General features: G+C 43.9%; 1 protein-coding gene across 3 annotated transcripts in view; it reads left to right on the top strand.

Annotated features, from left to right (window-relative positions):
• The window catches only part of fam107b (family with sequence similarity 107 member B), a 155,829-nt gene that overhangs the window by 136,198 nt on the left and 4,950 nt on the right, over positions 1-14,681 (top strand). For all 3 annotated transcript variants that reach the window (XM_043714190.1, XM_043714191.1, XM_043714192.1), the window contains exon 2: positions 4,937-5,120. In XM_043714190.1, coding sequence (XP_043570125.1) covers positions 4,937-5,120 — 184 coding nt within the window. The remainder of the gene's footprint in view (positions 1-4,936; positions 5,121-14,681) is intronic.

The following is a 14,681-nucleotide window of genomic DNA, read 5'->3' as shown; positions in this document are numbered from 1 at the left end:
GTATGGAGTCAGCTATTACGAGGGGGCATAGCTTTAAATTAAGGGGGGGTAGATATAGGACTGAAGTTAGGGTTAGGTTCTTCACTCAGCGAGTCGTAAGTTCATGGAATGCCCTGCCAGCAGCAGTGGTGGACTCTCCCTCTTTATGGGCATTTAAGCGGGCATTGGATAGGTATATGGAGGATAGTGGGTTAGTATAGGTTAGGTGGGCTTGGATCGGCGCAACATCGAGGGCCAAAGGGCCTGTACTGCGCTGTATTCTTCTAAGTGTGGTGCTGGAAAAGCACAGCAGGTCAGGCAGCATCCGAGGAGCTGGAGAGTCGACATTTTGGGCTAAGCTCCTGATGAAGGGCTAATGCCTGAAACGTCAATTCTGCTGCTCCTCAGATGCTGCCTGACCAGTTGTGCTTTTCCAGCACTACACTTCTTGACTTTCAACCAATCAACTGAATAAGATTGGCATGCACTGTTATGGTCAGATGCTTTTTTTTTCCTGGTTATATGTTAATTGTTTTTAAAAAAGCTCTCTGATATAATCTAAAAAGTAAAGAGGGATCTTCTCGAAAGTTTAAGAGGAAGTAGGTACCAGCTTATCTCAGCAGTAATTGTTTTACAGTGACAGAAAGGTGTGCAGTTATACATCAGGCCCAATGAGCTTATCCTGCATTTAGATAACCCCCAACTGGCCTGTTTACCCACATTGCTGTCTCTGCAGAAACACAGTTATTTATCACTCAAGCTGTGTGCTTGACTAACTTTCCTGATAATGTGTTCCACAAGTTACGTTACTCTTTGGATGAATAAGTCCCGCATTTTTCCATTCTCAATCCTAATTTCCTGATGACTTTGAATGGTGTCCAACTGGGAAGGAGGGAGGACCTGCATTTATGTAGCACTTTTTTTACAACCTTGACATGCCAATGATGCACCTTTTCTGAAGTGATCTTACTGTTGCAAGGTAGGGAATGTGACAGCCAGAGTTGCACAGCAAGCTCCCATATGCAGTTGTCCAATGACTAAATAATGTCTTTGTTTGTGATATTGACTGAGAGATGAGCATTGGCCAGGGGACTGTGGCAGACTCCCTGTTCGACCTCAAAATAGTGCCTAGGGATCTCTAATGTCCGTCTTGGAGATAGGGCAGGGCCATTTCCGAATGTTTCACCCAAAATTAAAAGGTAGCTCCAAATGTGCAGCCAGTTCTATAAGATGAGGAGCTTGCAGAGGGAGAAATGATAAGGTCATGGAGAGGAAAAAAAAGGTAAAAGATTTAAAAACATTAATTGTTTCAAAGTATTCCTTTCAAAGTGGGAACGGAAAAGAACCAATTACTCTTCTGGCTGTTTTTAATAGTAACTAAATTTGTTAAATGTGTGTGTGTGTGTGTGGTTTTAGTTCAGCAGAATAAGGGATATGAGACAGGCTATGTGGCAACCAGGGTTCAGAATTTCTTTTCAGTTTATCTGTTGCCAACTCCAACTAGTCTGGATTTATAAACCTCTCCTGGTAAGTGCTTCTTTGCTTATAAACTGTTCACATCGAGTAGCTGTAGCAGCCAGATTTTTAGACTTCTTCAATTTCAATTTCAACATTGCGCCACCCTGTTAGACATTCAGGGATATCAAGTAAAAATCACTGTGCTAAACAGGAAACCCACTTGGACACATTATTGGAGAGGACTCAGCAGCTGAGGCCTACCTAATTCTAAACACTTGAGAACTGAGGTAATGAGGAGCATTTCCAGCATGTTTCCAGTCATGAAAAGAGAACATGAAAAGGGAGATGAAGGTTGTAGTGGTGGAGACGATCAATGGTTTCAAATGAAGATTGGAGAAATAAGTTTACAGGATGACAGGGTTAGAGTGGTGAAATAGGACAGTCTAGATTGCTTTGCAGAATTGTTACCCATTTGGCCCATTATATCTGCATTGACCCTCTGACCATTTTAATCTAATGCCAATTTTCTATATTTTCATCATAAGCAAACACATTTCTAATAAATAACTGTTCAATGCCCTCTTGAACACCACAAGCCTGCCTCACCCAGACTTCCAGGCAGTAAATTCAATACGCTAACTACTCCATGTGTGAAAAGGTTCTTTTTCCCTTAGCTCACATTTGCTTCTTTTGCAAAATGGTGTCCTCTAGTTTTCAATCCATTTACGAGTGGAACCAGTGCTCCCTGTTCTCTTTTCCCAGAATGCTCACAATTTTGAAAACCTCTAACAAATCTCCCCTCAGCCATCTCCTCTCCGAGGAGAACAGTCCCAGTCTTTCCTCGTACTGGTATCTGATCCATTCTCATAAATCTGGCCCAGCCTGCCTCAAATACAGTCACAACCTTTCTACAGCATGGTGTCCAGAACTCTGCACAATACTGCAGCTGAGGTCTAACCAGCATCTTATATAACATGTTTGCCATAATATCCCTTCTCATGTACTCTATGCTGCTATTTATGAAGTCAAGAATACTGTATACTTTATTAACAGCTGCTTCGACCTGTTCTGTCAACTGTAATCACCTGTGTACATATACACCCAGATCTCTCTGCTCCTGCGCATCCATTAGTATAGCACCGATTATTTTATATTGTCTCTGTGTTCTTTGTACCTACGTACACACTTATCTGCATTGAACATTATCTGCCACCTACCTGTCCACATCACAGTCCTTTCAAAGCTCTCCATTGTCATACCCAGAGTTTACAGTTCTCCCAAGTTTTATGCCATCTGCAAATATTTGGTCGGCATGGATGTGTTGGCCCGAAGGGTCTGTTTCCGTGCTGTACACCTCTATAACTCTATGTTCCCTGCAAACCAAGATCTAGATCACTTACATATATATTAGGGAAAGCAAGAGTCTTCACCCTTAGCTGACCAAGGACTGGCATGAACCCAATGGGCTGAATGGCCTCCTGTGTTGTTACGACTCTTAGGTTCCTCAGAAGTTTGTTTAAAAAAAAGAGGAATCTGCAGTTGACGCAGTTCACTGTTTGATTAAGCAATAACCAATAAATTCTTCAAATTTTCCAAATTGTCTGGCAAATTCTAATCTCATCTGCATTTGACATGAGGCAAGATTGCAAAAATATTTTCCAAAAATTGTCAAGAATCAAACAGACCATCCAACTTTCCTGTTGGCGTCTCGAAGACACATTCTTGCACCAAGTTGATCCAATAAATTTCACTCAATGAGTTTCTCATTGAAACACGAGTTTCCACATATTTTCACACGTCCTTTACATACATAATGTTTTAAACGTGGAAAGATGTCATCACTGCTCCTTTTTAATAGAATTATTAAATAATAATCTTTGGTCATCTCCTGCTGAAACTTCATTCACTTTGCGGAAAATATCAAAGATTATTCCCTAATGTTTTCTGACTGTTACCAGGCAGTTTTTGTCACACATGCTAAGCTTTTTTCTGGAATCCCTGATGATCTGTTTTCTCAAATCATCTGCCTACTAGCTTCCCTGCTAGAGAGAATAAAAGATTAATTTATACATTCAAGTATGGTTTTAGGGGTATCTGACTTCCAGGTTCCATATTTTATTCTTTGGGTTGTGGCATGCTGGTGAGGCTGCCTTAATTGTGTTTAAACTGAGTAACTTGCTCAGCCACTTCAGACGATAGGTGAGAGACAATCTCATCAATGACCACCTTTGAATCCTGAAGTACATTATAATATGGACTGAGCCACATCTGAGTAGAATTGCAGCTCACCTGATAGTGCCTTTAACTGCACATTTCTGTCTGCCCCCACATAATCATTAGTTCCCTTCTAGATACAAAGATGGATTAATTTGAGGTTTGCTCAATCCAGTTACAGTGGGGAGGTGGCAGTGGTAGTAACAATGTCACTAGATTATTAGATTTTACTGCTCCTCGGATGCTGCCTGAACTGCTGTGCTTTTCCAGCACCATTAATCCAGAATCTGGTTTCCAGCATCTGCAGTTATTGTTTTTACCCATTGGATTATTAATCCAGAGCACCCAGTCTAATGTTCTCAAGAAGTGAGTTTGAATTCAATAAAACCTGGAATTATAAGCTAGCTGAATGGTGACCATGTGTTTTTCAACATGGGTGAGGTCTGCAATTGCTCCTGAGCCTCCTCATTACAAAGTGAAACAGAGAGGACATCTTCCAATTGCTTCACCCAGTTTTATTGTATTCATTCATGGAATGAGGGCACTGCTGAATAGACCAGCATTTATTGCTCATCCCTAATTGCCCAGGGAATTGCTGTGAGTCTGGAGTCACATGTAGGCCAGACCACGTAAGGATTAGAGACAAAAAAAACTGCAGATGCTGGAATCCAAAGTAGACAAACAGAAAACTGGAAGAACACAGCAAGCCAGGCAGCATCAGAGGTGGAGAAGTCGACATTTCGGGTATATTCCTTCTTGAGGGAAGGATAGCAGTTTTTTTCCCTGAAGGACGTCAGTGAACCAGTTGGGTCTTCCCCAATGGATTCCCGGTCATCATTAGGCTCATAATTCCAGATTTTTATTGAATTCAAACTCCACCATCTACCATTGCAGGGTTCAAACCCAGGTCCCCTGAACATTACTTGGGTGCAGCAATGATACCACTAGACCATCACCCCTCCCATTTACTTGCTCATTTAGAGAGATTATGAATCGGAGCTGAGTAGCACTTGGGGCTAGTTTATCTTCCAGCCTTCCCATTCTCGTGCTAATCAAAGAGAATCATTTTAAACAATTTGAGAATTTGCTTCCTATAGCAGCACATTGTTTCAAATAAAGCTGGTTAACTATTGTTCTGAAGTAGAATGCAGAGGAATTTAACATAAACCCATCAGCTACAGGAAACAAAGATTCCTATTTGCTGTAGGCTGTCCAAAAGCAATAAAACTGGCTGGAAATTTATTCACATTTTGAGTCAATTTTTATTTGGATCTTTTCTTTTCAGAAAGTGACAAACCGAAGTTGGAACCTGAACTGCCAGACTTTAAAATGAGTGCAATGGCTGAACCTGACTATATGGATGATGAAGACAGTGCAGAACTCATTAAGCCCAGGAAACTGGTCAACCCTGTGAAAACATCCAAAAATCACCAGGAACTCCACCGAGAGCTGATAATAAACCAGAAAAGGTAGATGAATCAAAATCCCTCATTAAAGCTTCACAATTTCCATCCTCATTTACAATGCTCACAGAAATTTACCCCGTGACCAGGGTTTTAGTTCCCCATGCTAATATCTCATTATGTAACTTAGTATCAAGTTTTATTCAGTTATACTGCTGTGACTGAGGGACCATTCATAGATCACCGACAGTGCGGAAGCAGGCCATTCGGCCCAAAACGTCCACATACTGACCCTCCGGAAGCATCCACCCAGACTTACCCCCCCATCCCTGTAACCTTGCATTTCCCATGGCTAGCCCACCTAGCCTGCACACCATGGGCAATTTAGCATGGCCGATCCACCTAACCTGCACATCTTTGCACTGTGGGAGGAAACCCATGCAGGCAGTCACCTGAGGCTGGAATCGAACCCAAGTCCCTGGTGCTGTGAGGTAGCAGTACTAACCACTAAGCCACCACACTGCCCCAGTGTTAAAGGTGCTACATAATGACAAACTCTTGTGGTGCCTGTCTTTGTTTCCTTCCACTGTTAAGTGTCATGGCCAGAAAATGACCATACTTTGATTCACAAGTAATCCTGCCATGTGATAGGACTTCTTCCTGCTGTGAAGGAGGTTTCAGGAACCTCTGTTCCGATTGGAAGGTGATTATTCACTGGAGGTGATTCTGTCTGATGGTTCAATGGGTATATTGAGGTGAGAAGATGAGGAGGAATGTCTTCACCCAGAGAGTGGTGAGTCTGTGGAATTCTTTGCCACAGAAAGCAGTTGGGGGCCAAGAATGAGTTAAATATAGTTCTGAGGGCTAAAGGGATCCAAGAGTATGGGGAGAAAATGCAAACACTGGACTAGGTTGGATGATCAGCCATTATCAAATTAAATGGTAGAGCAGGCTGGAGTGGCCGAGTGATCACTGTAAGTAATTCTACTCCTCCTATGTCTATGTTTCTATGTTTTCATAAAACTTCTGTGAATCAACTGGCTGTGTTTTATTATTTTATAAATTTAATTTGCTTTAGTCGCAGAGTGAGATTAGAATTTTTGTGATGTGTGGATTTAAAGAAAAGGAAACTGGATAGCAAACTGCTTTTAAATACACCCTTGGCCAGCAATAGGCCTTTTCTACCTTGTGCGTTCACATCTTGTACATTTCTATGTTTGGTTGCTCAGTGTGGGGGAGTGACCCAGAAAGGCCAGTGTGGCTCCACGTTTGATTCCTGGACTGCGCTGGTCTGGCCAGTCACGACCCTGAAATTGGGAGAAAGCTATCCAAGTTTCCAATGCTGGTAAATCCCAGTTTCCTTCCTGTGAAAGCACGTGGACGTTTCCTTTTTAATATTACAAGGCTTTTTCAAAAACAGCCAACTTCAAATGAATTATTTAATCACTCTTAGTATCCATCTATTACTCTCTTCTGTGAAAAGGTGTATGTAGGAAAGAGATTCTGTTCTACACATTCTGTGATGTTATCTCAAAAGCAGTTAGCACCGCTGCCTCACAGCACAAGGGACCTGGGTTCAATTCCACACTCGGGTGACTATGTCTGTGTGGAGTTTGCACATCCTCCCTGTGTCTGCGTGGGTTTCCTTCGTTTGCTCTGGTTTCATCCCACAGTCCAAAGATGTGCAGGTTAATTTGTGGGATGAAGGTGTCACTCATTAGGTCCAGCATTTATTGCCCATCCCTAATTGCCCCAAGGGCAGCTGAGAGTCAACCACATTGCTGTGGGTCTGGAGTCACATGTAGGCCAGACCAGGTAAGGACGGCAACCTCAGTTCCAACCTTCCAGCTCAGCACTGTCCTCATGACCTGTCCATCTTCCTTCCCACCTATCTGCTCCACCCTCCTGTCTGAGCTATCACCTTTACCCCCACCTCCATCCACCTATTGCGCACTCAGCTACCTTTCCCCAGCCAGACACCCCCCCTCCCATTTATCTCTCCACCCCCGAGGCACCCAGCCTCATTCCTGATGAAGGGCTTTTGCCCGAAACGTCGATTTTCCTGCTCCTTGGATGCTGCCTGACCTGCTGTGCTTTTCCAGCACCACTCTAATCTCCAACATCTGCAGTACCCACTTTCACCCAGGTAGGGATTGCAGTTTACTTTCCTAAAAGACATTTCTGAAGCAGATGGGTTTTCCCTGACAATTGGCAATAGTCATTCGAACCCTTAATTTCAGATTTTTATTGAATTCAAATTCAATGATTTCCTGTGGTGTGATTCATATCTGGGTTCATCGGAACATTACCTGGGTCTCTCGATTAACAGTCCAATCATAATACTACTCGGCCATTGCCTCCCCCCTCTCCTATGGACACTAAATTGCCCATAGTATCCAGTGATATACAGGTTAGGTGGATCAGCCATGGGAAATGCAGAGTTACAGGGAAGGGAGGATGGGTCTGGGTGGGATGCTGTTTGGAGGGTTGGTGTGGACTCAATGGGCCGAATGACCTCTTTCTGCACTTTAGGGGTTCTATCTTGCTTCAGTTTTGCTACACCGTGTTGATGTATTTGGGAAGGTGAGTGTGGAGACTGTTGGTTTGTTTGTGATTCAATTGCTACTGATCTCATCATGTGGTAACATCAGGTGGTGCTGTTCAGTGCCAGGAGTCACCTATCTGCTTCCAGCTGCAGGCACCAACTTGTTTCAGTGCCTTCTGCTGTCTCCCTCTTTTCCAGAGGGAGCTTGTGGGCAAGGGATAATTAGCAATGTCTGAGCTTCCGTCTGTGTCTCTGCTTCCAGCTGGAGCTGGAGTCTGCACCCTTTCCCCTGGGTCACTGCTTTATTTAAAATCTTTGCACCCTTCCCAAGAAGTGCCAACTCCCTCTCTCTCTCTTTCAGTAAACAACCAAACAAAGGACTGCGGAAGTTGGGAATGAGAAATTGCTGGAAAAGCTCAGCAGCTCTGGCAGCACCTGTGGAGAGAAATCAGAGTTAACGTTTCAGGTCTGGTGACTCTTCCTCAGGAGAAGTTGTTCCGTTCTGGAGAAGGGTCACTGGACCCGATACGTTAACTCTGCCTTTCCCTTCACAGGTGCTGCCAGAACTGCTAGGTTTTTCCAGAAATTTCTGATTTTGTTCCCGCTCTCTTTTTCCTCTAAGTCTGTCTCCATCGAAGCCAACTGTTACCTCATAGTCTGGACTGGCTTTAATTCCCTGAGAGGATCAGGCTGGAATTTATTGTCTAATTTTCCCAATTTAGGTCTTTTTTTCATTTCTCCCAGTGATTCCACGCTGATAGAGAGGGCTGTGTGGAAAAAGGGAGGGTTGGGTGAGCAGGAGAAGGGCAGTAGGGTTAGGTATTGTCATCTGTGGATAGGGCACCACTGAGGGTGGTTCAGGTTTGATATGCCAACCCCTGTTGGTTTTTTATGATATTCATCATGATATTGTACCAAAGTACAGGTGCCAGCGCTGTGGCACCATGCAAGTTTTGCTGAGCACGTGACTGTGCCAACTGTGTAACAGTGTGTTTCAACCAGAGTGTTTACTCTCCTGACAATGTCAGACTGAACCCTTCTTGCCTGGCTCTTTATTAACATCTTGTTCACAATGACTCAGCCCCATGTCACAGAGCCACTCCCAACTCAACCTTCCAGCAGCTAACTGACAGAGGTCACATCATGGAGGCTCATATACCTGCGATAGGGTCAGGGTTAGAATTAGGTGTAAGGTTAGGATAAGGGTCAGGGTTTGGGTCAGAGTCAGGGTTAAGGTTAGGGTTAGGATTAGGATTAGGCTCACGATCAGGGTCACAGTAAAGGTTAAGGTTAGGGTTAAAGTTAGGCTCAGGGTTCAGGTCACCTTTAACTGATTGCGTGGGTGTGACTGGACTCTCTCCTGACATTGCCTAACCTCTATCTCCTCAATGTCACCCAATCCCTGCTTCACCCCGAAGCATCGTTGATAGAGTTCCTCACAGCAGTCTCCGATACCCAGCTCCCTTTAGCTGCTTTATAATGACTTTCCCAATGATTGGAGGTGACAACGTGCAACCTTCAGTTCATGAGTTCTGTGTCCAAGTGAGCAAGATCTGTACCACTCTCAGGCTTGGACTGAGAAAAGCAAGTATCATTTGGGATGGAGAAAGTGAGGTCTGCAGATGCTGGAGATCAGAGCTGAAAATGTGTTGCTGGAAAAGCGCAGCAGGTCAGGCAGCATCCAGGGAACAGGAGAATCGACGTTTCGGGCATAAGCCCTTCTTCAGGAATGACTTATGCCCGAAACGTCGATTCTCCTGTTCCCTGGATGCTGCCTGACCTGCTGCGCTTTTCCAGCAACACATTTTCAGCTATCATTTGGGATGGTTGAGTTCAATATTTCTTCCTGAGGAAAGATCATGTTGGATTCAAAATGTTAACTGTCTCTCAATCTCTGTCTCTCTGTCTCAGTCTGTCATTCACTCTCTTTCTCTCACTTTTTCATTCACTCTCTCTCACTCTCTTTTTCTCACTCTGCCTCTCTCTCACGCTCTCTGTCTGTCTCTCTCTCCACATGTTGCCAGACATGTTGGGTTGGTCAAGTTAATTCTGTTTAATACACCTTACTTTAACCTCCAGCCCCCCACCCCCAACGTGGCCTCTGCCCAGTGACTGTCAGTTAGTAGGACACTATCTCATTGAACATGACAGCCAACTCCCCTCACCAGTCCCCTCCCCCCAAGGGGTGGCAGCCCAGTGTGAGAGCAGGCCCCTCACCAGTGTCACTGTTACAGCGGTAGCCATTGCAGAGGATGCAGGGAAAGGTGCCACAATGTGAGTTATGCCCAATGAGCATTGGGTGTGATCGCGGAGGTCCAGTGTCAAGTTGGCAGGCCTTGGTCAGTGGGTTTGGTGATGGGGCCTTGTGGTACACTGGTGCTTCATTTTCATTACCAAAGGGGCAGACATACCACCTCAATGGCTCATGGAGAACCCACCAAGTGGGCATTGCTTCCTGCTCCCCTCCAGAACCCGCTAGGAAGGTGCCAGTGTTTATTGAGTGGTCCTCCCACTCCCCCACAACACAGAGAAACCACTCCTGGGGCTTGGCATGAGCCCTATGTTGGCCAAATAAACAATACAAGATGGCTCAGGAAGAGGTGGGGCTCCTACTCCCAGCCTATCACCAATAAACCAGAAAATTCAGTCCAAAGAAACAAGTTCACTTGTGTGGAAAAAGATTCAATGTCAAGTTGGATCTAGTTTTCAAAGAGTTGGGTATTAAGCAACATTTGGCTGAGATGTTGATGTAGTGGGAATGTAACTGGATTAGTAATTCATTTTAAACCTCTGGAGATATGGGTTCAAACCACACCAGAGCAGGTGAAAATGAAGCTTGTAACGGTGAAACAATCACCAATTATCATTTAAAACCCCACCTGGGTCACTATTATCCTTTAGGGAACGACATCTGCCATCCTTACCTGGTCTGACCTACATGTGACTCCAGACCCATTGCAATACTGTGGACCCTTGACTATCCTCTGCAATAATCAAAGACCCCTCCTACCCCAGTTGTACTCTGTTCCACCACTGAGCAGCAGATACAAAAATTTAAAAACACGTACCAACAGATTCAAGAACTGCTTCGTCCCTGCTGTGATCAGATTTATGAACAGACCTCCCATATAATCGAACTCAGCACCGCCTTCCTAACCTGCTATCTTCTTCCTGACCTCTCCGCCCCCACCCCAGTCTGACCTATCACCCTCACCTTGACCTCTTTCCACCTATCACATTTCCGACACCCCTCCCCCAAGTCCCTCCTCCCTACCTTTTATCTTAGCCTGCTGGACAAACTTTCCTCATTCCTGAAGAAGGGCTTATGCCCGAAACGTCGATTCTCCTGTTTCCTGGATGCTGCCTGACCTGCTGCGCTTTTCCAGCAACACATTTTCAGCTCTGATCTCCAGCATCTGCAGACCTCACTTTCTCCTCCCATATATTAGGGTTGATCTTTCTGTGCACCTCATCTGTAGCTGGAACACTGTATTCTACATCCTGCATTATTACCCTAATACACTTATGTAAGGTATGATTTATCTGGGGAACACACAAAACAATATTTTTCACTGTATCTCGGTACATGTGACAATAATAAATCAAATCAGATCAAAAATAGCCAAGAGACCCTCGATTCAAGGACAAATAGGGACAGATAGGAAATCCTGGCCCAGCCAATACTGCCCACATCTCAAGAATAAATAGAGCAAAACACTGAAAACGGTCACATCTATTCCTGATCCCATCTGATTTACCCCATTCCTTTTAGTCAAAGACATGGATTAGCGACATGCTCTCCTGCCTAATGAATCTCTCTCTCCCGATCTGTGCCCAGGCCAGGCAGCGATGAGAAAAAGCTATCCTATCATCTTTACATTTTCAATGTGTGCATTTTGGATTTTTAAGGACAGCATTGAGCTACTTTGAGTTTTGAAAGAATGAATGAATTTGTTTCAAGTTTTGATTTTAAAAGCTGCAGAGTTAGAGAAGGTGTGTATTAAATCCAGATGAATTCATTTAATAAGTAGCACAGCTCCGGGTTGAACTGAGGGCTGTTTGTCTCACCAGCTCCATTAATCAGCCCCTCCTGCACCCTGTCCATCATTTTAGAAAACTGAAGCAGATGTTTTCTTTAAAGTTCTTCTCCTGAGGGGATGAGAGAGAAGTGATTGGAGTGACAGGCTGCTGATTGAGTTACTCAGTGGGATAGCAAGCCTAAGACTGAGTACCCCTCCAGGAACATGGAAACAGGACACAGGGACACATTTTAATGCAGAGCCCACAAGTGACTGCAGTCTTCAGATCTGGCCATCCACAACCGAAAGCTCAAACCGACCAGGTCATCCTTCAGGGTTGGAAGCTGGCTAAATCAGAAAGCCAGGCTGATAAATCAGCCATCAGAATGTTTCAAACATGCAGAATTCCTACAGGGTTCAACAGGGCAGGTGCAGGAAGAATGTGGCAAGTGGTGGATGTCTAGGATCGGAAGGCATAGTCTTGGAAAAATCAGCCCCTTATCTCTTAACTATGACCTCTCGTTTGAGATTGCTCCACAGGAGGAACCATCCTCTCTACATCTACTTTGTCAATCCCCTTTAGCACCTTAGATCTCTCAGATCTCTCATTTTTCTAAACTCCAGAGAGTATTGGTCTAACCTGCTCAGTCTCTCCCCAGAAGACAAATCCCTGGAATCGGAGTCTAGTGAACTGAAATTCCATGATGCCTATGCGTTGTGCTGTGAATTGTTTCTGCTTCTGTCCTGGTAAAGACTGGAGAGGCAAAGATACAAAGTTGTATTGGAAATTCCAACATCTTATTCAAACCACTGAGCACAATGCAACCTTTCCTGCCTCATTGTACCCAAGGGTATCCTGGGTAAACCCGAAGGTTACAAATTGAGGGGGGTGAATTTCGTGGACCTTCACACTGTCACTTTGACTGCACAAATGAGGCCTTTCTGCTGATACTATAGTGGCAGGGTCCTGAACTCTTAGGGAATCGTATTTTTGTGTTTTATAGATAGATTTAAGCTACTTCAACCTTGAGGTTCAGTGGAGGTCCTTGAAGGTCAGTGCCCAGAAGCTGGCATTTGGCATATCCAATGCTCCATTTAGATGTCTTACAGCCAGAAATCATGGAGCAGTTGTCAGCATGAACAGCCTAATTTAGTGGGAGTTAGGTTTCTGAACTGAGTACAAAGATGGGAATCATGTCGCTATTGAGATCATTCACCCCCTTCACCGTGGACTGAAAGTTCTGAAATTTGGTTTGAAACAGTAACCCTAAAGAAATACATCCAGGCTCAGGATTCCAGACAACTGGAAAAGTGAGCTGAGAAGAACAGCGTCAATAGCAGGAGCCAGTTTATTACTCACCAGTCTATCAGCAACAGCAATTAAAGTACTGCCTTGATTAATTATTGGTCGTTTAGTGATAGTTGGGGCATTCTTCAAAAGGAACAATAAGTTCAATTCATTGCGGACTCTATCGGTCATAGTCCTCTTTTCTAGTCAAGGGCGTTGGAGGAGGTTCCGAAACGGTTTGATGGATTAATTCCAGAGTTTAAAGGCTTTTTTAAAAAATTCATTCACGGGATGTGGGTATCGCTGGCTAGATCAGTATTTATTGTACATCCCTCATTACCCAGACAGCAGTTAAGAGCCAACCACATTGTTGTGGGTCTGGAGTCACACATAAACCTGACGAGGTACGGATGGCAGCTTCCTGCCCTAAGAGGCATTACTGAACAAGATGGATTTTTCCTGACATTGACAATAGTTTCATGGTTGTCATTAACTCTTAATCCCAAATTTGTGCTGAATTAATTTTCCACCATCTGCCAGGGCAGGATTCAAACCCAAACATCACCTAAATCTCTGGATTAATAGTCTGGCAACAATTTAAATTAATGACATGTTATCATGCATTATTTAAAGACCCTACACTCCTTAATCTTCCTCACCAAAAAACAAACGATAATCACGAGTTGGATTAAACTCTTGCATGAAAAGTTCCTACTGCAACATGCTGCTATTTTTGCAAGGAATTAAGGGATATGGTGAGAGTGCGGGTAAGTGGCATTGAAATGCCCATCAGCCGTGATTGAATGGTGGAGTGGACTCAATGTGCCGAATGGCCTTACCTCCACGCCTATTCCTTATGGTCTTAATGATACCACTAGGCCATCACCTCCCCTTCATATAAGTCGCTCCTTTTGTTGCTGAACGGAGCAAGGGTATGAAACTCCTCAAAGGCCCCTGTTAGACTCGATCTCACGCACCCTGATTTACATGAGCCACTGAGCTATGGAGACTAAAGTGAAGGGTGATTGAGCAGTTTAGGCCTATACTCGCCAGAGTACTGAAGGATGAGAGAAATATAAGATGCTGAAGGAAATTGATGAAGTAATCATAAAGAAGGTGTTTCCTCTTGTGGGACAATCTAGAACGAGAGGTCATAGTTTAAGGATAAAGGACAGATTTAAAAGAAAGATGAGGAGGAATTATTTCTCTCAAAGGGTCATGAATCTGTGGAATTCAGTCTCCCAGAGTGCGGGGGTGCTTGGACGCTGAGTAATTTAAAAAGGAGAGAGACAATTTCTTTAAGGGTTGCAGGTCATGGAGAGGGTGGTAAGAAAGTGGAGTTGAGGTCGAGATAAGATCAGCCATGATTGTGTTAAATGGCAGAGCAGGCTCGAGGGGCTGAATGGCCTCCTCCAGCTCCTAGCTCTGATGTTCTTAAGCAATCATATAGGTATAAGGCAGCATGGCGTTTACAATTCAATAAAAGAGGTTGTACTTTGTGATTAAGGTCCTGCTGAGAGTTAAAACACATTTTGTGACGTTATCTGATTAGCAAGCACTTTAAAAAATATTTCAAATTTTCAATGTTAAATGAACCATAGTTGTTTCTCCCCAGTTGGGTGATCCCACAATACATTTAAAAAGAGCAGGAATGTCTAATTAAAAATTAAACACTTCTGTCTTCCTGTTTTATAACTGGTTTCACGGTGGTCAAAGAGTGAGTTTTGGGTTTTGTTAACTGTTCCTGTAAAGTACAGGAGTGAACATTCTGGTGG

The sequence above is a fragment of the Chiloscyllium plagiosum genome, chromosome 23, assembly GCF_004010195.1.
Source record: "Chiloscyllium plagiosum isolate BGI_BamShark_2017 chromosome 23, ASM401019v2, whole genome shotgun sequence".
In the NCBI taxonomy this organism is placed as follows: Eukaryota; Metazoa; Chordata; class Chondrichthyes; order Orectolobiformes; family Hemiscylliidae; genus Chiloscyllium; species Chiloscyllium plagiosum.
Note: the sequence above shows the minus strand (reverse complement) of the source record. Positions and strands in the feature narration are given on the sequence as shown.